Below are 26083 nucleotides of genomic sequence, written 5' to 3'. Positions count from 1 at the left end.
CACCCCAACGTTTGATCTGGACAGAATCAGAGTTTCCTAAATTGGGAAGCAGCATGGTCTGGTGGACACCACACTTCTCTGGGAGTTCATTCTATTCCTGACTGTGCCATTGTCTAACCATGTGGCCTCTGGCAAGTCACAACCTCTCTCCGCCTTGTATTCCCCCCATCAGTATCAAAGGAATAACACCATTAGCCCACTGCTGAACAGCACTTTGTGGATTCCGAGAAGGTGTTTATGGGTGTTTATTTTTACTATAAACCAGAAACAACCAGTTCAGACTCAGCTCCACCTGCCCAGCTCCCTGCGGGACAAATGATAACACTCCCAGCCCAGCCAATGGGACACCAGAGAAAAGCTCAACATCTTACCATCCTCACTGAGGGAGCACAGCTTAATGGCAGGACACTATTAATTCTTCCCCAGCAACCTCTTGGAAATCACTGTCCCTCTGGTGGGTGCCACGCACCCTGTCACTGATCAGAGCACTGGGAACACTGGTTTTGTTTCATTTCAAACATTGTGGGCTCCAAAGGCTGACACCAATTGGAATGGTAGGCCAAGCCAATCTCAGGAATGATTGCAGGTTGGTTAGAGGGGGATGTGTGTGTCCCAGATAAGCTGTTCAACCAAAAGCACATTGACGGAGCAATGCTAACAGACCTTTTCTAGCATAGGCCTGGTCTTACTGAGCTCATAATGCACTTGGGGATAAAATGAGAAGGACAGGGAAGGAGAAAGACGGGGGGGGGATGGGTGTGAAAAGAAAGAGGTTGCGATACAGAGAATGGAAAAGGAGTAGAGAGGAGAACAGACCAATGAATCAACACATATGGTCCTCAGTGAGTACAGGGTACTGGGGCAGGAAATCATCTTCCTGTCACACAAACATTTTCAAGATAAGGTTCCAAATGAGAAATTTCGAAAGCTCCCATGAACCAAAACGTCATGAAAACAATTTGAAACATTTTGAAAAACTTCCAGAATGCTTCATTTTGAGTTTGACCTTTTTTTTCTTTTTAACCCTTTTCTAGTCTGAATTTCTTTCACATTTCAAAACGTAACTTTGTATCAGCTCAAAACCCCAACTCTTCTGTTCTGAAAAAGGAAGGTTAGTCAATTTCACAACGCCCTGCCCCCTCCCCACACAATATTTTGAATTGGAAGATTTTTTAACCCTATGCGGTTTCCCAAACAGTTTTTGTTTTGATGAATCTTCATTTTTCAGTGAAAAAAAGAAACGGTTCATTGGGGAATTCTGGACCAACTCTACACATCACATAGTTGCATGAGATTTGCTTTCCCGGGTTGTTCTGTCTTTTCCACACAGCCCAGAGGGGCTGTACTAGGATGAGCTCTGGAGGGAGCGGTGGGGATAAGCAGACAGTCTCTCTCAGCATCCCGCCAAGAGTCCAACAGATCCAGAAGCTCTCAGCATAGAGACTATCAAGCAGCTATAACCCCTCCTTGACCTTTTGGAATGCCCACCAACCCACCAACACAGCCCTTTGGTCTAGGCAGATGGATCTGTCAGTATCAGTGCACTAGAGACCGAGGTCTGGACGCTGAATTCTTACCTGGGCGAACCAAATGCTGGTTGGGGTTGCAACGTGGGCGGAGGATCTGGAACCGGACCTGAACAGGCTTCTTTGTCCCTTGCACCCCGAAGTCTATGGAGACTAGAGCACCCGCGTGGCTGAACCAGAGGCCTGGAAAGAGCATCAGCTACAAGACACAAAACCAGGAACTAAACGCATGAACGAGGGAGGTCCAGGGCGGCCCCCTGGTAGGAAATGGCAGAGGAGGAGGCAGGAGAGGTGGTAACCGAGGCACATGTGCTATTGTCATGTTCCTGTGTAGTTCAGATCAGCTTCCTAAAGATCAGCGCTTTACCCGAAGCATGGCCCCAGTTATGTGGTTTGGGAATGTGGAACCAGCTTCTCTCTAATGATTCGCATGTCCCCTGGGTCATAAACATCGGGGGAACAGCCTCTTGTGACATGGGGGTGCTTCTGGGTTGATCTGTGTTCTCTTCCCAAGGGTTTGCCCTTTCCCCAAGGCTACTCAGCATGGTACATAGACTAGAGGGACAAGAGATTTCATATAGACCCAGCTGGCATTCACACATGCCAGCCAGCTGGCTCTACCTCAATGCCGTCGGGGTTCAGGAGAGGTGGCAGCTGCTCTGTGCTGAGGTTCCTCACATCGTAGACTCCGCTGAACACCGGCACGCCCGTCAGGAACACATCTGGGCTGGGCAAAGTGGCTGCAAACACAAAGCACATAGATGGTCACCTCCTGGCTGGCAGCTCAGTCAGGCCCTGCTGCAGGCTGGCATCATGGTATGCTACTGGGAGATCCACCGGGCAGAGTCGGGGCCTGGACCCAGCAAACCTGTAAGTGTGCGCTCTAGCTTAACTGGGGCCTAGACCTGCCACTCCAGACAAGGTTGGTGAAATGAGGGACTGAAAGCAAAGAGCATGGGGGTGGGGAAGGCGAAGCAATAGGGTGGGCTGAGCCAACACATACATACCCATGTCTGTATTCAGAAACACCCCTGGTCCTAGCACACACCCCTCCTCAGAGTAAACTGGAATCTGCTAGGATCTGGGTCGGGCACTACAATGAGTAGTAACCTGGCAGTCAGGGGTTTGGGGTCCATTTCCCAGCTCCTCCAGAGACTCCCTGAGTGGTCACCTTGGGCACATCATTCAAGCCTCTCTGCCTCAGTTCCCCCTCTGTAGAAGAGGGATAACAGCATTTCCTCCCTCACCCCCTCTTTGTCTGTCCTGTAAGCTCTCCGGGGCAGGGGATGTCCCTTGCTAAGTATCTTCATAGCATGGGCATAATGGGGCCCTTAGGCATGACCGTAGGATAAATACATGCTAAGGACAGGGCCCCCTCACTGGGAGGGCACTCAGCATCCTACAGCATCTTACCAGGGTTCAGTAAGAGCATTGGGGTCCTCCAGGGTGAAAAAGCGGCATCAAGCAATGGTTATTATACAATCAGCCCCCCTTAGCAGTCAGCTTCTCTATAGGCTACAAGGAGATGCCTCTTTATCCCTGGTGGCAATGGGTAGGACTTGGAGATCAGTAGCAGCAGCAGCCACCAGTCGGATCAGTAAATACATTCCCACTCCCAGGGGCCAGCAGGGGGCACGGTACCTCCAGCTCTCCTCTCGCAAAGGAACGAGGACTTTGCTGAGCATGGGTGACTGCTCCAAAGCCCTCCTGGGTCGAGGAGATGCATCTGGACGCAGCTCTCCTTGCCCTCGGGCCGACTGACAGGAGCCCAGTTCTGGAACGAGCCCAGCAGGCTGCCATCGACCCAGCGCATGGAACCCATGGAGCTGAGCCCAATCCACACTGCGCCAGCGCTGCCAGGGAGAAAGACAGAATGACCCCCCTGCTCAAAGAGAAACCGCATCAGTAAGTCAACACAGAACATAAGGAGTGGCTGGGAAAGGGAGGGGGGACTTGGAACGGGGGCGGGGAGAGGAGTTAGAGCCTTTGATCTCAATCAGCAGAGGAAAAGTACCCCTCCCCCAAAACCAGCATGGAGGAAAAGGTCTTATAGGTCAGGCTGAGTGGCCACACTTGGATTTCCATCGGGGAGATCTCAAACATAGGGCCCAATCTCCTGGAGGCTCCTCAGCACGGGTGTGAACAAGCTAGCGTGTGCTGTAAGGGCCTGAGTCAAGCCCTCTTGTTTTGGGACCATCGCATCCACTTGCAGGGCTCCAAAGCCGCTGCTGGGCTCCTGGGTCCTTACACCTATCCCACAATTGCCAGCCCACCTGCCTAGCAGTTCCCTGCAGCGCATGCATAAGGTTTGATTCCTGGGGTGCTGAGGCACCTGCAGCTTTCTCCCAGGGATTTCAAGTGAAGCTGGTCTCCTCTGTGGCACACGTGTTCTGTTGCCTGCGTTGAGTGGGTCCACTCTATGCCAGGATCCACCATTGCTTTTTAAGGGCACGAACAACATCCCGCCATGTGCTCACACAACCACACCTGCACTACCAGGGGAAAGACCATTATTGCAGCACACACTGCTGCTAGGCCCGAGGTCCATGACAGAGAGCAGCACTGCCTCTGGGCAACGGAGCTGAGGAAGACAAGGAGCATGTCTGGTTTATAGCCAGGGTGCCTGAAAAGCAACCCGCTTTGTAGTCATGACAACACCACTGTCATCAGAGCACAGACGCTGGAGCTGGAGCACGATACGCACCCAGGGAAAGTCTCCTGCAGGAAGCTCTGCACCTCCTGAGTTCGTACAATTGCCAGATCTGCACCGGGGATCCCCTGGCAGAGCCTCCTTGCAGCCTGCCAGGTCTCTTTGGCGGGGTTGAGCCAGTAGCAGTTCAGATTCTGAAAGTGGAGCCGTCCACCTCGCGGGCAAGACGACTCATCTGAAGATGAAGGACAACAGCTGAGAAGGGTCCCCGCGCTGCCAGAGCGTCTGGGCAGAGGCTGACAAGCATGCACAGAAGAAGGCAATTCATATCCCAGAGCCCAGCACTGCCAACTCCTCCCAGACGTAGGCAGAGGAGACCAGTCTATTTGGCTGTACCAGGACTGAAGAAAGTTACCAGTGGCTTTGGTGGTGCGTTCCAGAAGGTCCTTATTCCAACAGGGCTGGTGGAGTGTGTCAGGAGGTAGTAACTTACCTATCTCCACCCCACCTCTTAGGTTTCCCCCCCAGCACTACAACCTAGCACCACATCGCCGTCTGATTTAACATATGGCAAGGAGAGACCTGCACTGTGGCATGAGCCTCCTCCATTCCCAACCATGCCCCAACTGCACACATAGCACCAAGCCCTGAAGGAACGTAGTAGGAGCTCCCGTCCCTTCAACACCCTGTTAGCTCTAGTTGTCCCAGTGCTGAGAGAGAAAGACCAAGAAGAGCCAGCATTGTTAATGCCCTGGCTCTCCTTCTCTCTCAGGCTATGAGACTGCAGGCTTCTTTCAGAAGAACCATTTTTTGGAAGAGATCTGAAAATTCCAAAAGAGAGCGTCCACACACAAAAGTGCATCGAAAAAGCAATCTGCTTTTTCAAAAGATAGCGTCCATTCAGAGTGGACGCTCTCTCACATTTCAGCTGTGATTACTATGGACAGACTGGCCACCAGGGCGCATCTGCTTTTTCCTCTTTCCTCTTCTTTCGAAAGAACTCCCTCTTCCCCATCCACATACGTCTTTTTCCAAAAGAGCTCTTTCAGAAAGAGGATTACCAATGCCGGGAAAACCCCCCTGTTCTTTCGATTTACTTTCAGAAGAACGCGATTGCAGTGTGGACATAAGTCAGGTTTCATCAAAAAAACCAGCCATTTTCCCGACAAAACTCTGTAGCGTAGACATACCCTCAGACTCCATAAGTAGATGGAGGCCTGGGATAAAGCTCTTCGGGTGACAAATTTACCCGCCTCGCCTCCTGGAGGGAGCAAAGGAACTGCAAACAGCATCTCCAGGGGAACTGCTCAGTGTGAGACAAGAACTGAAACCCAGAGCCTCACCTTGAGGTGCCCCCACTCAGCTGGCCCTTAGGAGAAAAGAGAAGGACCAAGGAATAAGAGGACCTTGTTCTATAAGAAGTGAGCCTCCCTGGCACAGAAGACGGAACTTTTATGGCACACCAAATCCTGGGCTGAGGAGGAAGAAAAATTAAACAGCAGAGTGTTGCATGGAGTTAGCATCTTTCACCTTGAAGGATCCTAAAGCACCTTACAGATGTCAGAAACAGGAATCACTTCACTTCCCTGAAATGCAGCTACCTCTGGCTAAGACACTAGGAGTGTGTCTAGATGACAGGGCTTTTTTCGAAAAAAGTAACCTTTTTTCAAAAAAACTTCCCCTGCATCTAGACTGCTGCCATGTTCTTTTGAAAGTAAATCGAAAGAACATGGCAGTTTTTTCGACCACGGAAAACCTCATTTTACGAGGAATAACCTTTTTTCGAAAGTACTCTTTCAAAAAAAGGTGCTATGTAATGCAATCTGTGTTTTTTCGCAAGTACTGGTTGTTGTCTAGACGTTCTTTTTCGAAAGAGGCTTGCAGTCTAGATGTAGCCTGAGGCTTTAAATGGTTCCATACTGTCAGTATTAAGGTTCAGTACAATTCTCAGAGGTGGGGGTAATGGAAGCAGGGGGTAACCCAAAGGAGAAATCCTGTGTTTAGGGTTTGGAAGGAGTCAGCTGCTCTTGCACGGCCTTTTCCTCCCCTTTCTTGCCCATCTGTGAAATTCTCCCACTTCCTCTGCTTTTTAACTCTTTCTGCTGGTAAGCACCCCACAACTCATCTCACATTTGCTGATTCCCCAGCCCAAAATCCAGGCTCTGCATTTTCTGTGGCCAAAGCCCTTTTGTTCCCCCATCCAGAGGACAAATTTAACCCAAGGAGAGCCAGGACATGCAGGACTGGGGTGAAATGGAAGTCGGTATTTAAAGTGCCGCAGCATAAAGGATAGGAGACGATAAGTCTGTTATTACCCGTGTCTGGAACCTCAGCAACGGTTGGCAGGCCTAAGCTGGCACTGCTGGCTTTCTGAGCCCTAACATCCCTCTGATGAGAACACTTACAAGATAATGAGAAAAATCCAATCCAATCCAATCCAATCCAGGAGACTGTCACAGTATCCAGCGCGGTTGCCGGAGGGCCAGTGAGTGCCCTGTCTGGCATTCCTGGGTCTCCTGGCAACAACCAAACTGCTCTTTCCAAAGGAAGCCAAAAAAATCATATCGCCATGGCAACCCTAAACAAAGTTTGATCTGTTCCAGGCTCCCATCAACCCCTCTCGCAGGGAGAAACCTTTCCTGGCTCGCCTGGACCAGAGGAGCTGCATCCACAGCAGAGCTTTGACCGGACCTTTCTGATAGACCAACCCTTCTTGAAAAGCCTGCTACAGTTTGGGAGGCGAGGAAGGGCTTGGCTTTGGATTGCACCCCCATCCCAGTGGTTTCAGCTCCCTGACAAGAGAGGTCTGGGATGGAGGTTGACGCAGATGGTGCTGCCTTCACCTATAATACTGGGATAAAAAAAATGTCCTCCCAGGCACAGCTCCCTCCTCATTTTCAGGCAAATACAAAATCACACTTCCACCGGCAAGTTACATTTGTTCCTCCCACACCCACCTTCACTCATGTTGCCAGTAGCCCTTGAAACAGTCCCTGGCCTCTGTCCAGGAAGCTGAAAGGTCCCATCACCACAGTACACAAGCATCTTATCTACATTTATTAATTTCTCTCTCACTCTGCAATCCGGGCTCTCACAGAGATGTTGTGGGGAGAGAGAGAGAAAGTGACAGGCCCAAGATCACACAGGGGAATTAGTGGCAGAGCCAGGAATTCTCTTACCCTCAGTCCACTGCTTTCACCACAAGGCTATCCTTTCTCTGGGTCAAGTGTCCTCTTTCTCTAAAGCCTGGCCCCTCAGGAAACCTCCTCTGTAGTCAGCTGTTGCCTCTTCAAGGCAGAGATGGGAAGTGAAATCCCAGCCCCATTGAAATCGATGGCATTGAGGTCACCAGGGCCAGGATTTCATCCTTTGTCTTTCCGTGCATCCTCCAGGGAAGCTTTCACTTGGCTTGGAAACATGGCACTGCCCCCCCCCCCCACATCCCAGACAAAATAGAGTAACCATGGCACGGGCCTCACAGCAGACACCATGCAGCTCTCTTTTCCCACACATTGGCATGCGTACGGTGTGTGCCGGGTGTGCCCAGGCACACCCTAATGTCTTAGGGTTGCCAGATGTCTGGTTTTCTACCGGACAGTCTGGTTTTTTGGGGCTCTGTCTGGTAAAAAAAAAATCCAGAAAATACCAGACATGTGAAATGTCTGGTATTTTCTGGTTTTCCAACTGGGCGCCCAGAAGCCTGGTGGGGGAAGTGGCTGGGAGGTGGTGCGCGATCGGCACTGGGAGCCCTGGTTGCATGTGAGGAGGAGGGGCAGCCCGGTCCATGCTCCTGTGCGCTGGTCAAGCGCGTGGTGGAGCTGCAGCTGGACTGACTCGCGCTTCGCCTGGCCTGCCAGGTCAGTCCCACTCCCCACTGGCTGATAAGCTCCTTCCCCCCACCCCTTCCTGGCCAGCTTGTTGGTTCTCCCCCACTTCTCCTCCCGATCTTTCCCCGGCCAACCCTGCTTCCGACTGCCAGTTCTCCCCTCCTCTTCCGATTTTCCCTGGCCAGCCCCGCTGAACACAATCCCTGCCCCCACCACCAGTTCTACCTCCCCCTGGCTGGTTCCTCCTCCCAATCTTCCCTGGCCAGCCCCGCTGCACCCCCCACCAGCGCTGCTTTGGGCAGCCAGTTCTCCCCTCCTCCTCCTGAGCTCCGCCGGCCAGCCCCTCTCCCACTGGCCCTCTCCCCTTCCCTCTGATCTCCCCCAGCCAGCCCTGCTCTGCCTGACCTCCTCCCCCGACCGACCAGCTCTGCTTCCCAGCCCCCCATGAAGTGTGTCCGGTATTTTTTTTAAGACTACCTGGTAACCCTATAATGTCTAAAAAAAGTGGCTTTGCGTTTTAATTTAATCGCATGATACGCTCTTTTAGTTTTAAAGTATGGAGTGCTGTATTATGCAATAAGTGCCGAATTGCACATGTAAAAAACAAACTAAGAAGTACAATGTCCCATATTTAAGTTTGTATATTTAAGTAAAGTTTAGTTGTTAATTTAAAAAAAATTAAGTTTTAGTTTCTTTAGTTTGTTTGATGAATAAAAATAATGTCCTTTATGATCAAGTATTCAATACATGTTCACCTTTAAAAAAAATAAAAAATAAAATCCCCTCGGTGTACACCCTAATGAAATGTGCTGTGCATGCCTATGGCTACAGGGAGAGGGCAGCATCTCCCATTCACCCCATCCCTATACCCAGGGCATGGAGAATCAGCAGCCCTTGTTTTCGAGAGAAATGGTGCACCACTGTCCCCCCTCTGGGCACACGACACACTCGGGACCTCTCCAGGCCTCTCTGGGGTGACAAAGGCCAGGGAGAGGGAATCCAGCCAGAGCCATGTTATGCAGCAAGTAGGTCACAGTGGCCATGACGGTACCTGGCACCCTACAGTTATAAGGCCAGGAGGTCTGTGCTTCCATTGCTGAGATGTAGGAGCACATGCAGCACTGATGTAAACCTGTGCAGCTTCCCACTGAGATAAGAGGAGCCATGTCTGCTTACGTCAGGGCTCCTCTCCATACTCCTGTCCTCTCTGTCCACTCTGGGACAGGTGACTAGATGCTCCTTTTTCTCGGCTTTCACTAACTTCCTGCCCTGCTGCCCTAGGGGCCTGGCATCTCCATCCATCATGGAGCCACAGTCACAAGAAATATAAAAGCAAACATACACGGTGTCACTTGTCTTGCAAAGCACCCAGAGCCAGAGAGCCCAGGTTACCAGAGCTTTAAGCATGTCCCACTCCAGACAAGCACATTGCAGTGTGCATGCTCCAAAAGTAAATGGGAAGCCCACTGGCAAGAGGTACCAATCATCCATGCAACGGGCTTGCACCATAGTCCTGACCTATGCTGCTGGGCATGACCAAGAACCCAGAGAACGCCCAACAGCCCAGTGCCAACGGCATGGCCAGGAACCCATCACCACAGCAAGAGTCCAGTGTAGCATCTACAGCTGACTGCATGGATCTGCTCTCCCAGAGGGAAAAGTCACCACAAACCCGATGAACCAGAAAGAAGAGGGCTCAGTGCTTAAGCCTTAAGGAAGGATCAGGCAAAAAAGAGGCACTTAGAGCCAGACATTTGCCACTACTCAGCTGCAGGGAACAAACAGCTTAGAGCATTTGAAAAAGAGAGGAGGTGGATGATTACAAAGTCACCTGCCTTTGTACTAGCTGAGATTCAGATCTTATAGGCTATCAGACCTCACCCTTCAGGGCATGGTCTGATCCCCAGGTGAGGTCAGGAAGAAGTTTCCCCCAGTGCAAATTACAGCCCGGTGAGGTGCATTGTGAAGGGTTTCTCTCTTCCTTTGAAGCACGTTGTAATGGCCACTCCTGAAGAGAGAATACTGGAGTAGATGGACTATTGGCCTGCTCCAAATGAGCTGAAAAGGGACATGCAGGCAATGTTCCCTCAAAATGTTTCCATTCACTTGTAGAATAAATTTTGTTGTGTGCACCAAGACATGAGAAGGTGTGCACCACCTGTGGGAGCACATGTTGCCAGCTGTGGGCACACTGCTAACCAGCTGGGCAACATTTGCATCTCTCCTAGGTGGCCGCCCAAGCACTCAGCTTACAGGGAACACTGCATATGGACATCACCTTCTGCAATTCCACTAAGACCCTATTGTCTCATCCTGGCTGCTCATGCTGCCTCTTCGCACAGACTGTCTCCTGCAGGCTACACATGCAAGAGGGCCTCAGTCGCTTTGGTTTTGTGGAGGACGACATGGGGCTGAGATCAGAGAGACTGAGAGGCAGCCTTCGACTATAGGAGACCACCTGGCAAAGTCAATCTGACCTCTCGCCTTCCCCCTTCCATTTGCTTCAACATAAACCAACATTAAAGCTTAAACATGTCAGGTGCTGCGCTCCAGAAGCCCTTTTGGAGGTGCCAAGCACAGAGTCACCACTGCGCTCAACTGCAAACCCAGCCAAGTAGCCACAGAAGCGGCACAACAGAGATTCTGCACCAGTAGGGAATGACTAGGGTCGTCCTCTGGCCAACCCATCACCGGGAACCCCCTGCCCTTCTCACTCTCCACAGACAAGGCCCCACGTACCAGCAGTTCCCCTGCCCAGCAGGAGAAGCAGCAGCCAGCCCAGCTGTAAGTCTTGGCTCAGCATCACCCCTGCCACGTAGCTCCGCAGGGTACCACGGTCTCTGAGAGAAGGATCCACACAAGGCCACGGAAATGATCTGCCTGCTTAGGGTCTAATACCACGTCCATCACCGTGGCATCTGGGCTAAGGCAATACTGAGCTGCATTCTGTGTGTGTGGAGAGGGTTACCCCTTCGATGTCCCTCTGAGCCTCTTCTCCCTCCGTCTCGTGTCCTTGGAGCTCCCCGGGGGCTGCAAGCTCTCTTGCCTCATGGACTTTGCCGTCTTCTGTGCTACGTTGATAGCGTTTACAGGGCTCTACTCGGAAACTTTTTTTAAACCCTTTCTTTGTGGCTGCCCCAAGTCTCCTTGGATACGCGGCTGCAGCCCTCCCTTCTCTAAAGGTCTCTGTGGAGAGAGCTTTCCTCACACAGACAGGCAGCTGCTTTTAACTGATCCTCTTCCTCTTCCCTACCCCCCCCCCCCCCTTCTCCCTGCACAGCAACCCCTGCCGGGCTCTGGGACTGACTGAGACCAGGGAACTCCCTCAGCCTTTTCTCTCATCTCTTCAGGTTCACAGCACCCCTCTCCAAGCAGCCTCTGGCTGCCTCCTTCCCCTGCTGCTCAGAGCATAGCACCTCTCCAGGATGCACTTGGCATTTCCCCATCTCCTGAACTGACACTGACTCTCCCTCTCCAAACCGCCTTGTCTAGCCACACCCTCTCCAGATGCCCTGCCATGCCCCTTATAGATTAACCTGCCACGCCCCTTACAGATTAACCTGCCACGCCCCCTGTTGCCACGCCCCTTACAGATTAACCTGCCACGCCCCTGGCTGCCACACCCCCTCCGGACTCCTCTGCCTCCCCGTCCTGCCTTGTTCACCGCTGTCACCCCGCTCCAGACTGCCCACCCATGCCCTGTTGCCACATGCCCTCTACACCATCCTGCCACTCTTGCTGCTCTGCCATGCTTCCTGCTTCTGCATCCCCTCCAGACTCTGCTGTTCTGGCCCTGCTTTTATGCCCTCCCCAGGCTTCCTTGTCATTTGCTTGTGCTGCGGCTATCTACTCCTTTTCCAGGGTGTGGGCCAGGGGGAGAAGGGAAGGGAAGGAAGCAGGAAGGACAAGGTCACAACCTGCCATTCTTCCTCCAACACCCAGCACTGCAATGCACCATAGAAATTCCCCAGCCACTTCCCCAACTCGTGGGGAGGGGACAACACGACTGATAAACGCCTTGCAATATCTCACCTCGCATCTCCTGTCCACTTGGTGTCTTCCTCCTCCAGAGGACAGAGAGGTCAGTGCCCTGCTGGCTATGGATCCAGATGTGGACGCTTTCTCCTCTTCCCACTGCCCTGGGGCACTCTATGCCCACTGGCCCCACAGGCAGGACCACACTGACAGCAGCTCTGTGTAGCACGGACCGGCCCCCGACCTGCGCTCTGACCACCACCACGTAGTTGCCAGGGAGGGCATACATATGTTGAGCTCTTGGGCCGCTGCTGGAGAACTGCTGCCCTCCGTCTCCAAAGTCCCAGGCATATAAGGTCTCAGGCAGCAGGGTCTCTGTGGTGAATTCAATCACCTCATGGAGACTGTAATGGGGAGGAGCAGAGAGCGAGAGACTCACCTGGCAGAGGGGAGAGAGGGAATGAGACACAGAAATACACAGGTAGTGATCTGATCTCAGGTCGCCAATGCCCCAATACGCCACGGCAGAGCTCTTTTCCATCTCTCACTCCCACAACCTCTCTGCTCCTCCCCACCCCTTCCACCACCACAGACAGGCCCTGTCTCCAACCCCTCTGTCAGGTGGGGCTCCATCCAACCCCCTAAATCCCTATCCAGAGCTCCCTCTAGCCACTTTTCCTTTTAGCCTCCCAGAGGGTGCCATAAGCCCACATCCAACTAGCACAGGCTGCAGCTGAAAACTTCTCCCAGACCCAGCTATCGCAGAGCAGCAGCCTGTCCTGACTGGCTGCAGAAGAGAAATACGTCACATTCAGGGTCTGTCTACACAACAAAAGCTGTACACAGGCGGGCTTGCTTAAGCTAGAGTGGGTATCAAAGGCAGGGAGGTCAGCACAGTTTGAGTCCAGTGTGGGTAGGACAAGCCTGGCACAGACCTTGGTACATCGTCAGCTCACAAGCCTGGGCTGCACTGTCTCCACTGCTCTTGGTACCTGTGCAGGCTGGAGTCAAGCTAGCTCAGGCTGAGCAGGCCATGCAAAGCTTTAGCTAAGTATACCCTCGGACGAGACACTGTCCTAACTTGTGGTGCGGTTACCTGGACAGGGTACACGGCATGGACGACTGTTTTATTGCACACTTGGCTCTGGATTTCATTGGAGCACACTTTCCCACACTCCATGGCCACTTTGCTGCCTAGTGATCCACACAGGCAGCGGTCCTCCAAGTCCAGGCCGTAATGGGTGTGTGCCTTTTGATAGCAGAGCGCATGGCAGGAGGCCTGACTCTGCGTGCCAGGGTGGAGGTCGGAGTAGTGCAGGACCATGTCTCTCATGGTCTCTGGGTCCTTCACACAGGAGATAAAATCATCCGCTGAAAGGAAAAGGGAGCTAGATAAACCCTTGGCTGGTCTGTCATCAGCGAACGAGTAGGGGGCTCAGTGTGGCAAAGAGCCCTGTAGATCAAGTGAAGAAAGTTGAGCCCAAATGCAAATACTGTACCGAGGCACCAACCAAAACTGCCAAGGGGAGCTAACTGCAAAGGCTTCTCTGGAAACAGATACCTGGTTTTGTACTGCTTGGAACTGTGTGTCACCATTTGCACCTGCCCAGAGTGGGGATGAATTGGTGAATTTGGCTTTAGTGGTATTTTACATCTAATATCTCCCCCTTCCTCTGGTATGTCTTGGCACAGATATAAACAACTCCATGAAGTGCCAGCAGAGATGAATCAGACCTGCTCCTTTTCTCTTTGAAACTCTAGACAGGCCGATTCCAAAACCTGGCCAACCCAAATCCTGATGAACCCAGGAAGTTAGATCTCCTGGTGTGGGGTCGGATCCTGCAATTCAGGGCCATCCCTGTTCCGAATCACCCATTCTCCTCCTTTGAAACTTCCTCCAAAAGTGGGTGGAAATTTCTCATGCTCCCTTTCACTCCAAGGGGGATTTTTCTTTTAAATTAAAGTTTCAGCAAAATCTGGTTAGCTGTTCTTTAGGTTACATCACGCTAGGTCACAGTGGCTAGGAACACCCCAAGCCCTACAGTTATAAGGCCAGGAGTCAGACTAGCCGTGGACTCGTTGCTCTCCTCGCCTCTCAGGAATACCCTACAACTACACAGGTCTTTGGCTTTGTTACTCTCTTAATTCCCTGTTTCTCTGAGGACTTTCTTTTTTACATTTGTAAACCCCCACAAAGAGCGAAACCCTAGCTCTGCTGAACTCCACAGCAAAACTCCTGTTGATGTAAGTGGAACCATGACTTCACCGTACACCTATAATAAGCCACCCTTCATCGCACAATGCTTTGCACATGGACCTAGGCTATCTGGAGCTCTCCCAGTTCACTGAGGCCTTGGTGAAGTTTCTGCTCTAGGGAACCTGAGGTGACCTCCTGGGTCACCTGTTCTTTCTTTAACCCTGAAGCAATTTTCTGATCTGACCTCTCCTTCCTCTCACCTAGTTTCTCTATCCTATCTGGGTCCTCCTGGTTCAGCTCATCTTTTCCTACAGATTCTCTCTCATTCATCCATCCCAGTTACTCTCCTGAAGCTCTCCGATGGGTCTGAATCAGAATCCTGCATCTGCATCAGTCCTCAGGGACAGCATGCTGAGCCAGGCCCTACAGCTCCGTGATTTTGCTTTGTACCAGAGTCTGGACATCTGTGCTTGGCTCTGGCAGATGAGTGGTTGCTATGGGAAGGGGCATCCTAACCTCACAAGGGGAAAACTCCTGGAGTCTTTCCAAAAACAAAACAGAGAAAAAACGTCCATAGAATTGGATGGAGGAGAGCCAGAGAGGCTTCACGCTTTGGCAGCCTGTGAGGTACCTAGCTCTTGATTTTCCCAGGTGAAGTCAGAGAGTCCAAAAATACAAAGGAGGGGCTGGACAAAGGCAGCTCCCGCACTACCACAGAGCACCAACGGGAACATTCAAACCACTGTGTTCATGAGGAATTCTTCCACCCCCTACATTCATAACACATGCCTGGGATGCTTTGCCAGGCTCACATGGGCTGGGGTGGGGGCAACAGTCGCAGAGGAGTCTGATGCTTGGAATTCCATCACGGATCTGGGATCTTCCCTCCCCCCCAAGGCCAGCCTCTCCAGCAGGGCTCGGGGTGCCATGGCTGGGGCGGGGGGGTCACTCACCACAGGTCAGAGCTGAGAAATCTGCCTCCAGTAGCCCGATGCTGCTGGAGGCTGTTGGCTGGAAGCAATGGAACATCTCTGCATCACTCATGAGCGGGCGCTTTTCTCGCACCCAGGCCACGAGCCAGCGCAAGGAGCAGCCGCACACAAGGCTGTTAGAGACGAGCTTGCTGTGGGATGCGAGTGGAGGAAAGGGAGGACAGTGAGAAGGGAAGCTGGGCACCTCTAGACCCCTCCCTCAGTCGGTGTAGAGAGCCCCACCCCCCAAATGGAAGAAACACTCACCAAAATGTGGGGGGAAGTGTGAGGGAGGGGGTATGGGGGATACAAGGATGGGGAGAGGAGGGATAGGGACAAATACACCAAGGCAGGGAGACAGAAGGAATAGGAGCAGGTGCAGAGAGGTCTGAGAGGAGGCCCATAACCTACAGAGATTGCAGCCTGCCCAGGTGGCGGAAGGCTCCTTCCTCTATGGTGCGGATACAATTGTAGCTCAAATCCCTGCCAAGGAAAGACCAGAGAGGAGACCCTGTGAGGGAGGGGAGACAGCTCTGGGCCCTGATTCCTCGCCAGGAGGGAACAGCCGGGACTTCTGCTGGAAAGCTCAGGCTAGCATGCAGCATGCCAGGGACTGTGCGGAGCTCAGGAGAAGCATGGCTTCTGGATACTGCAGCCCCCACAGTGGCCAGCAAGCTTGATTAGGGGTGCCACTGAGGCCGGTAGCATCAGCTTCGTGGGCCGTTGAGCATCTGGGCTGAAAACATTGCCAATAAGGAGTCAAACCTGTTGGGCCCTTTCTTGCCACCCAAATTGGACTGTGAAGTGAGTGAGAAGCTGACGGGGAAGGGGTGGGGGCTTTGGCTAAGGCCAGCAATAATTTTCACAGGAGGTATGGGTGGTTGGTGCAGCTGGGGCGGGGGGAGGCAGGGTCCCAGCCCCACTTATAGCCCTGCCCCCTCCATTGAGGCCCCCCTCTCACCACAGGGAGGGGAAGAGATGGGAGGGGTCGAGCGGGCATCCATGCCCCAGCCTCCCTGGCTTCCGGAGCACCAAGGACAGAGGCTGCTGTGGGCTACAGCCTCCCTAGCCTCTGGAGCACTTGGGAGGGAGGAGGCCATGCAGCCTGAGCCTCTCCAGCCCCTGCAGTACAGGGACAGCGGGTGCCGGGGGCAGCAATACTACAATAGGCGTTCTGGGGGCAGAGTGTGGGCAGAGGTTTAGGCCCCGCCTAGGCTACCACACACCAATGCAGGGGGCCACGTAATAAATGTTGGTAGGTGGCCATGGGCTATCTCCATGGTGCAGGAGGGGCGGGGCTGGGGCTGAAGGTTTTGAACTAAACACAGCAAAGGGCTTTTGGCTCCTAGCCTTGTTGCTACTGCCTTGCCATGGTTGCTACGGCTATTAAAGGGCTCATGGCTCCGGCCCCTGCCAGGATAGCACCACTACTAGGAGCCATTTCAATAGGATCCTGCTGCCTGAGCCGCCGCCTGGAAATTCAGTGGCACGGGCAGCAGGATATAAACAGAAAGACGCCAGATGCCGTCCATGGGCTGGATCAAAGTGTTAGGTGGGCCGGATCCAGCCTCCGGGCCGCATCTTGCCCAGTCCTGGGCTGGGGAGTGACTTACAGCACTTGGAGGCTGGGGTATGCGGCAAGGTCCTCTGCTCGGACTTCGCTCAGGTGGTTGTGGGACAGGTCTCTGTATTGAAAGCAAAGTGTTATTTGCACCCGGTGCAGGCCCTAGCACCGCTTCCTAGCAACAGGCAGCATGAAATGCTCACAGGGAAACCATGAATCACACGGCCCTCACTTAAGGGGCAGGACACTGGATGGGGAACAGGGACATTCGGGTCTCTGCTCTGCCCTGGACTTCCCATGAGGCCTGGAGTGGGTCATTCAGTTGACTGTGCCTCCATTTTCTGACTGGGGATTGAGAAACCTGCCCTGGGTTCTCCAACTGCCCCACAGAGACGAGGGGGCTGGCACACCTGCCCTGGGCTCTCCAGGACTTGGGGCCTGTATTTTAGGCAGATCCAGAAGTCAGCCCAGGAGGGAAGCTTGGGGAACGTGCTTAACTAGTCGTCTTGCGTGTTTCCCCAGGAGGCTGCTGTCTGAGTGCTTCTGCCCTGTGAGCTCAGGCTCTGCCATGGCTCCTCACTGATGTGGTGGGCAGGGGCAACAAAGGGGTGGGAGTTGCTCTATCACAGCTTTGCTGGATGTTTTAAATAAAGTCCACATTCCTTTGCAGTAAACATCCACTCCTACTGCTGAAGACTCTCCCCTCAGAATCCACAAGGAGAAGGTCTCGGGGGAGGGAAGCCGTGGTTACATTAGGAAGAAATTTAACTAATTAAAGCTCCTCACAGTTCTAGTCATCAAACCTCCTCTTTTGCAAGACTCTGTAAACCTCACTTTACGAGGAATAAGGGGTCTTGCAAGAGGGTTTTTTTTCTGACATTTGGTCCAATCTACACAGGGCCAAATATCGGAAAAACCTTCTCCACAAAAAGAATCGGAAGAAGATATGCAAATGCGAGCACAATTTGCATATCTTCTTCCGGTGGGGAAAAAAAAGTCAGTGTAACCGTAGCATCAGTGACTTACTGGCCCTGCAACAGGGCTCTCCATTAATGCTCTCTTGAGGGTCCCTGAAGTGGGCCCAACCTAGTTCCACTGGGAGGAGGCGGGGAACTATGCCAGCAAGTTCCTGGGCTGGTACTGGGCCATGCTGGGAGGATGCAGACTGGCAAAGTTCAGACCTGAGTCTCCAGCAGGCCACAGTCCAGGGAGACAAATCCAAGCTGTTGATTTGCCCATTATAAGAAGGAGCCATTTGCATAATCCACCTTCACCCAGGACTTTGGGGCTATTTTGGATCTAGTGTTTTAGATTGCCCTCCCTTGTTATAAGCTTCACTGGAGGGAAATTTAATGGGAAACGCTCAGAAGCAGGGGGGGTGGGGCGGGGAAAGGAGGGAGAAGCTTACACTATAAGGTCATTCAGTGAGATGGGCCCAACTCAACTAAGTAGAGAACTCTCTGGAAGGTCCTTCTTTATGCAAGAGTATTGCTGGCCTGCCCAGCTGCCACCTGCAGGGTGACAGTAACCAGGGCTGCCCAGGCCCCAAGTCTACCGCAGCCAGCAGGGACATGAACAACCAGTTCTGTTGTCCCAGGTTACAGCTTTGGGCCTGCAAACTGTGGGTGATCAGGCCTCGTTTCCATGGCAACTGGTGGGAATGAGGAGATAAGTATTGTTTTATGGGTTTCATGCTGCCACGCTGACAGAGCCTGAGAAGCCACTGAGTCTGGAGGGCCATTGGCTGGAGCTCCTTAAGGAGGTGTACCACAGCACCGTCTCCCCTGACAGAGCCCCATGCCTTCTCCATGGCAGCCCCTGTTAAACCAGCCCCTCCCTTCCCCTCAGCCACTGGCAGAAGGACGTACTGGACTCTGGGAAGAATAAGGAATAAAGATTTGTTCCATCCTTCTGGAGCACCTGTATAGTAGGACATGTCAGTGAAGTCTCATAACCCCTCCGGGGAAGAATACGACGTTCATGGAAACTGAGGCCCAGAGCATTTACGCAACTTTCCTGACAGGAGGCAGTGGCTGAGTCAAAGATAGAATCCAGCTCTCATCTCTATTGCAGTTTGGTGCTCAGACTAGGCCACACTCCCTGCTGTAACTTAAGGAGCATCCTTCTCCCAAAATTACCCTGCCTTTGATGTTCATTGGCCACCTAATAGGCATGAATGAGGGCAGGATCTCTCAGGAGGGGGAACTGAGCCACCCAGACACTGATTTGAGCCCGTCTGCTGAAACCCGAAATTGATCTGGAAGGCAATTTCACCGGCACTGGTGCTGACAAAACCCGTGTGCCCAACTAGCTTGCTGCAGTGGCCCTTGTCCTCCAGCAACTGGGCAATGAGAACTGTGAGCAAATCCCTCCCTGCCCTCCCGACAGGATTCCAACAGTCTCCAGCCTGAAGCTGTGGGTGCGGATCTTGCGGCTCACTTAACCTGGTATCATGGATGTGGGTGCAACGTCCCTGGGACGCTGCTGTCACTTTATCTTACTCTTGCAGTGGGCACAGCTGCCATTAAAGAATCATCACTGAAGATTAACACAGTGTAGCATTTTCTTCCCAACAATCTCCATGTATTTTGTCAAGGTAGGTGCAGCGTTATTATTCCTGTTTAACAGCTACAGCAGCTGTGGCTTTGAGCAAATCATAACTCCTCTAGGTCAGCAAAAGGGATGGGACTCCAAACCAGGGTTCCTGAGTCCTGTGCTCTAACCACTAGGCCCCAGTTGCTCAGAGGGCCTCCCTGAGTCCTGTGCTCTGACCACTAGGCCCCAGTTGCTCAGAGGGCCTCCCTGAGTCCTGTGCTCTCACCACTAGGCCCCAGTGGCTGGGAGGGCATCCCTGGATCAAGGACTGAGATCCTGGATTCTTTGTGCAATGCAGTAATTCCCAGGCCTCCTCTGAGACTGGTCTGAGAATGCAGAGGGAGGATCTTCAGGAGAGGAGGCTGGAGCACTGCTGTTGATCTCCCTGAGACCCGACAGGCCCTTTCTCCGAGTTCAGAGGCCAAAGGGAGGCAGCGGAGGAGTGAATATTCCTTGGCAGACTCCCCAGATCAGCTGGGCAGAGCTCTGGGATTTCATTAATGTTCCATCAAGGCAGCCTTTTCTCAGAACTGGCACTCCCCCGCCTGTAGGGAGAGCACTGCCGAGCACCTGTAAACAGGCTGCTGCCCTCTCCCTGCGGGCGGTTCCTCTCCTCCCAAGAGGCAAGGCTGGATTCACAGCCCCTCTGAAAGCAACACCCCTTCCAGGCAGGGCCCCCCTGCAGCAAAATACTCACAGGACTGTCACTCTCCAGGAGCAGGGCTGTGCCATAGGAATCTCTGCCAGCCCCAGTCGAGAGCAGTTCACTGCCATGGAAGTGCAGACGCAGCTGGCTAGGCATGGAGTGGCTTCTTCCAGTGCTGGGATCTCCTTGTGGCACCTGGCTCTGGCTGTTGTGGGCATTCTCATCCCACTTCCAAGCTCCTCTATTCCTGCCCCTTCCTTGTTGTAAGCTAAAACCCTGTCTTTGCTGGTCCCTAAATCTGCCCTGCATCTTCCAGTGCCCCATGGCTTTGGAGGTGTTGCCTTCAGCCCCATCACTGCTGGGTTTACTGGTGTGGCCCCCTCAAGTCTAGACCCTGTGCCAAGGCTGCACAAAAACAGCGCCCCAAAGAGGAGAGACATGGAACTGCAGGCAGCCCTAAGGGCAGACTGACATACCTGCTTTGCCTTGCAAAGAGCTCTAGCTTCCATGACCAGACTTGAAAAGCCAGTTGTTAAAGCAAAGCTGTTGGTTCTCCCCTTGCAAACAGGCCCATCTTTACAAAGCTGGCATTAAAGTGACAGCCCCAGGTAGACCAACCCACACCCTTCTGCTGCATTTACACTGCAGCCTTGAGCTCAGGAGTGAAACTGGCTTAGAAAACAGAAGTGATATCACTAGCTGACTTTCATTTTTCAGATTCTAGAGATGAAGCAAAAAAAGGGGAATGCCCATTTCTCTGAGCCTTGGCACATGAAGTGTTAGAAATAACAAAGGGGAGGAAACTGGGGGTGATAAGAACATATGTATGAATTTGTAATGGAGCAGTATCCAGCTAGTTCGTTACAGACCAGGGTGGTACCTTGTACTGTGGGAGTGCTGAGCAATCTCAAGCAGGGATCAAGGCCCCTGGTACCAGGTAATGTATGCCCACAAAAAGTCCCTTTCATAGCGAGTGTCATTCAATAAGGCAAGATGCAGCAAACGGGCAGCATGCAAGGTCACATGGAGATGATTATAAGCAGCATGAAATGCCTGTCAGCAAACACTTGCCACCTAGCCATTGGCACTTTATAAATCTCACTTCTCTGATCCAAAAAGCGTCACCCCACTCCCCTCAGCAGTTTCATCCCACTCTAACTGGGCAGAGATTTTTTGTTAACAGCAGAGACAGGCAGTGGCACCTGCCTCCTGTTACAGACACCTTGCTGTACATCTGCTAGAGCACTAGGAGCAGAAAGGAACAAATGGAACAGAAAGTTGTCAAAACAAAGGCAGGGAGTGTGTCAGCACAGATTATGTGCTAGCATGCTTGTTTGCTGACTCACTATTTGCAAAACTCATCAATTCCCTGGAGATTTCCCCAGGCACGCCTACGAACTAGGGAGGCTCTGTGGCAAGTCCCCAACCCAGCTCACCGTATCCTCTCTGCAGATCCTAAGGCACCTGCCTGAAACCCTGGGGCTATGTCTACACAGCAGCGATATTTTGGAATAACTGACATTACTCCGAAACAACATAGTCTGCATTTACACAGCAAGCAGCTATTTCAACATAATGGCAAAATAATGGCAAGCTGGAGGACTTCTTACTCTGATTCCTGTAGCCCTCATTTCATGAGGAGTGAGGGAAGTCGGAGGAAGAGGACTCTAACTCGGACTTCCGACAGCGCCAAAAGCCGAAATAAGCTATTTTGACTTAAGTGACGCAATTGACGTCGCTCAAGTTGCTTAGCGTATTTTGGCTTTAGCCCTGATGTGTAGACATGCCCTGGGACTCCTATGCTTCCCCTTTCTGAGAAACCCAGGACTCTTGACTACCTCCTCAGGATTCTCTCTGCCACATAGCTGCTTCTCCTCTCCTTCCCTGCTCCTGGCCTCCACACTCCCCCACTAGCTCTCTCCATCCAGGTCCAGAGAGTGTCCGGCACTCCCTAGGGTTGTTCCCACACACATTGGAAAGAAGGCCCCAAAAGAGTTTTAAAAACCCTGTTGGTGTCTCCTGACTGACATGGGTCAAGGAAGCAGACCTGGTATCTCTGGCACTTGCAGACGGCCCTACGAATAGTTTGCGATTCCTCAAGGTGGTGTTGTTATTGTGCCCTCTGTTTCCACCCTGGAGCTCAGCAGCAATTTAATCCAAGAGTTCTCTGAGCACAAGTGTGGGCTCATTTCATTCTATTCCCACCGTTCCCCCCTCTCCACCCCAGGGACAGAGCAAAGGCCCCTGAGAAACTCACTTGTGCTTTGTCCACAAGCTCCTTCCTGCTACCTCACCAGCAACCGTTCCTAGAGAAGTCTTCCCTCTGTAGTGAGTAAATTCCCCGAATGCTCAGTGAGCAGAAGAATGCTGAAGCTGGGAGGTTTGGAGAGCAGGTTGGAATGGAGAGATTTGCTCTGTGTATAAAATATATGATCTGTGAAATCCGAAGTCTTGAGCAACAGCTACCTCCCCTTGGTGGAATCGGCTTCTGCGGGCCACTAGCTCAGCAAAGTCCGGGAGTGTCATTTCCCATGGGGGAGGGTATTGCCAGTCATCACCTGACACCCTCCCCACCACTGCTAAACTTCAACAAACAAAACAGGCTTTTCTCCCATGCTGCTGCTTATTTGTGGATACCCCTGCCATCCAGGGCCTCTATTTCCAGCCTGGTGGTTCCTTACTGAGAGTGGCACTGGTTTAAACCAGCAGGCCCTTGTTCCAGACTGTCATGGCTACAACGTTCCTCATCCCTGAGGTCCCTGGAGGCTGCTTACAGTGGCATCCTGCAAAACACAGACACTCAGAGGGAAGTCGGCGTCTGTTGAACTGGGCTGCATAGCCTTGTAGCACGGGTCTTGCCTGTGCTGCCTGAAGTCCTGGGTTTAAATACCAGGGGAACCCTGCCTAAAAATGACAGCCCCAGAACTGTGGATGTGAAGGTAGGGAGGAAAGGGCAGTGAGCCGTGGACTACAGGGACTAGCTCAGAAAGGTATGGATGTCTCAGCCTGCTTCTCAGTTCAGTCTATTCGAATTTACTGGCAGAATGAAGACCTGTTGGGCACTGCTAATATTACAAGCCAGCCCCAATTCTGATCAATGCCACATCTGCAGGCTGCTCCTGACTTCTCAAAGTGTTTCCAGTATTTGTCCGGATTCCCTGAGTGGCTCAGAAGGATGCACATATTCTGACGGGCAGATTATTCTGCCCATTAGCCTGCATCACATGCTTGCTCATCTCTCCAACCACTCCCTAGAGCACAGGTGGGCAAGATATGGCTCGTAGGCTGGATCTGGCCCATGGCCTACCCTCCTGGGACACTAGAGCACTGAGCAGCGCCACACCACTTTAAGCAGTGTGACTGCTCCCTGTGACTCTCTGCTCTGGGCACCAGGGGGAGGCAGAGGTTTTGGATGCTGTCCCCACCGCCCAGCAAAAACTGTCAGCTCCCGTTTACTGGCTAGAGCCTGCACTTGGCACTCCCTGCCCCAGGCCACCATCCCCTCCTGCCAAAGGTCACCACCCAAACCCTCTGCACTCCTCTTCCTCCATGTCACAACTCCCTTCCAGATCATGAACTCCCTCTCAGACCCTACACCCTCTCCTGCACCCCAGTCCCCTACCCTGAGCTTCCTTCTTCACCCAACCTCCATCCCAGATCCCATACCCCCTCCATTGAAAAGTGTGGCCCCCTTAACCACTTACCAAAATCTTGGAGTGTCTCCTCCACATCAAAAATTGCCTAGAGAGTGAAATAACCTCCTGGAGACATTAATACACCAAGAGTATAATTATTTAATTTCCCTGGAACTCAGCTAGGTCACAGCTGTAGGAGAAGCCTCAAATCAGAGCAGGGTGAAGGGGATGGCATTTCTGTGGAATTTTTGCTCTGGTTTTCCATTAACTTTGACATTCCAATGTCTCTCTGCTCCTTCCCCTTATCTGCAACATCCCTGGCAACACATTCCACAGCCTGACTGAGTGCTGGGTGAAGAAATATTTCCTTTTGGTTGCCCACTGATTTTACTGAGTCACCCCAGGTTCATGTCTTACCTGAAGGGGTAAACAACACTCCCTTACTCATTTGCTCCACACATCCTGATTTATAGCCCTCTCTTTATCCTTTCCCCACTCAGTCATGTTCTGTAACTCTCAAAGGAAGTGCCTCAAAAGAGGGCCAGTCATTTTAAGGCAGGAGAGCCTCTTTGCCCATAGCTCACTGCACCTTAGTTTGGGTCTGTTTTTCCTTCCCCTTTTGGGACACCATCACTGTCAGTTAAGTGTTTGTAAAGCTCTGGCTAGAAATTACTCCCTGCTGTAATTTCTTCTCAGACTCAGAGGGTAGCCGTGTTAGTCTGTAACTTAAAAAAACAAATGGTCCTGTAGCCCCTTAGAAACTAACAAACATTAATGTAGTAAGTTTCCTTCACCTTCATAAGCTTTGTTCTTAAGTTTAACCAGCATATTTTAAAAACTTTCACCAATATTTTTGTAAGACTAGTGAACCCTGGTATTCTGGGCCAAAAGCATTAATCAGAAATACTCACCCAACTATCTCTGGGTGCGTCTACACTGCATCCTTAGCTTAAAATAAGCTACGCAATTTGAGCTACACAAATTGCGTAGCTTATTTCAAGTTAATTTTGAAATAGCGCACTATTCCCAAACATCCCTTAATCCTCGTGGAAACATCCTCATGGTGGAATGAGGTTTACAGGAATGTCAGAATAGCGCACCCATTATTTTGAAAGCTATTTTGGAATAGGGGGCCCACTGTCGAGACGTGGAAAACGCTATTTTAGGATACCAAAGTATTCCAAAATAGTGCTGCTGTCTAGATGCACCCTCTGAGTGCTCTGAAAGGCCAGCCAGCTCGCTCCAGGTATTGTACATACCAGGAGCCACAAGGAACAAGGGTTCTATCCTACCCACTTATCAAGTTTTTTGCAGTTCATCATTCCTAGCCCCTGATGTTGCAAATTTACCAACCATGCAACACAACAGACTGCAGGTGCGAGTCAAGTCATTTTTCCATAGTTATCTTTAACCTTGTGTTTCCAAAACCTCCCCACCACAATATGTTATTTCATATGATGTTGCCCAGTAGACAGCAGCTAAATACTTACATGGAATTTAACCACTAGTGGGCCATGCAGCTGGTGTGCGAAGGAGGGGAAGAGAGAGGAGGTTCTCTACACACAATTTCACAAATGGGTCAGAAAGGCAAAAGTAGGCAGAATGAAAATTGGGGTGAAAAACAACACACCAAAAAGTCAGGAAATTCTCCCTGGCGTTCTCAGCTGTGGCACTAGTGGAGTCTTCATTTATTGGTTGGTGAGGAGCAATGGGAGTCTTAAACAGCAGAGTTTCTGGCATCTAGAATTTTTTTCACCACAGCTGCATCATGTGAAATTCCATCATTTTGTTTTTGAACCGAAGTGAAAAGGTCAAGCGCTCAACCTGGGCAGAGCAGCAGCCGAGTTACAGAACACCCCCAATTTCCTGAGGTTGCCATTCTCAGAACAGGTAGGGGGAGAGAGAGATCCCCTTACAACTGGCAGACCCATTAGAACTCAGCAAAGGGCCTAGAGGAGACCCTGTTTGTACGGTGCCACCACCAGCCACGAATGCAAGGGCTGGGGACAGGGCAGTCACCATTTTGCAGTAGAACCTCAACACCACAAGCATCTCAGGAACAGAGGCTATTTGTAACTCCGAACAAAATGCTTTGCGTGTTTTCCAAAGCTTACCACTAACCGTTGACTGAATGTAGCTTCAAAACTTTACCACACAAGGGAAAAAATGCTGCTTTTAAGTTACCATCTTCATTTGAATGAAACAAGCACAGAAACCATTTCCTCGCCTTGTCAACTCTCACACCCTCCCCCCCCCCCCACACACACACTTTCCCTTTATTTTTAGAAGTTTAACAGCACTGAATGTATTTGGTGTGCCTTTCTGCTGCTGCCTGATTGAGCACTCCCAGTTCAAAATGAGATGTGTGCTTGACTGGTAGGTTCCAAACTCTGGTGTTTGTAATGCTGAGGTTACACTAATTGAACCCTGGGAAGTTTCTAGTGCTTAGGAAAAATAGCCCTGACCTTTGAGGTGTTGCAGTTATGACCAAATAGCT

At 51.7% G+C, this 26083-nt stretch overlaps 1 protein-coding gene across 1 annotated transcript in view; it reads right to left on the bottom strand.

Annotated features, from left to right (window-relative positions):
• LOC102459442 (polycystin-1) overlaps positions 1–25820 on the bottom strand; it is a 72287-nt gene extending 46467 nt beyond the window's left edge. The window contains exons 1-10 of the mRNA XM_075903721.2: positions 20003–25820; positions 16760–16831; positions 15558–15629; positions 15129–15298; positions 13075–13349; positions 12036–12417; positions 4231–4411; positions 3168–3379; positions 2148–2266; positions 1578–1725 (exon numbers count right to left, since the gene is read on the bottom strand). Coding sequence (XP_075759836.2) covers positions 1578–1725; positions 2148–2266; positions 3168–3379; positions 4231–4411; positions 12036–12417; positions 13075–13349; positions 15129–15298; positions 15558–15629; positions 16760–16831; positions 20003–20460 — 2089 coding nt within the window. The 5' untranslated portion in view covers positions 20461–25820. The remainder of the gene's footprint in view (positions 1–1577; positions 1726–2147; positions 2267–3167; positions 3380–4230; positions 4412–12035; positions 12418–13074; positions 13350–15128; positions 15299–15557; positions 15630–16759; positions 16832–20002) is intronic.
• Between the last annotated feature and the right edge of the window lie 263 nt (positions 25821–26083).

Source organism: Pelodiscus sinensis, chromosome 20 (assembly GCF_052426305.1).
Source record: "Pelodiscus sinensis isolate ZL-2025 chromosome 20, ASM5242630v1, whole genome shotgun sequence".
NCBI lineage: Eukaryota > Metazoa > Chordata > Testudines > Trionychidae > Pelodiscus > Pelodiscus sinensis.
This window is presented reverse-complemented; position numbering and strand designations above follow the sequence as displayed.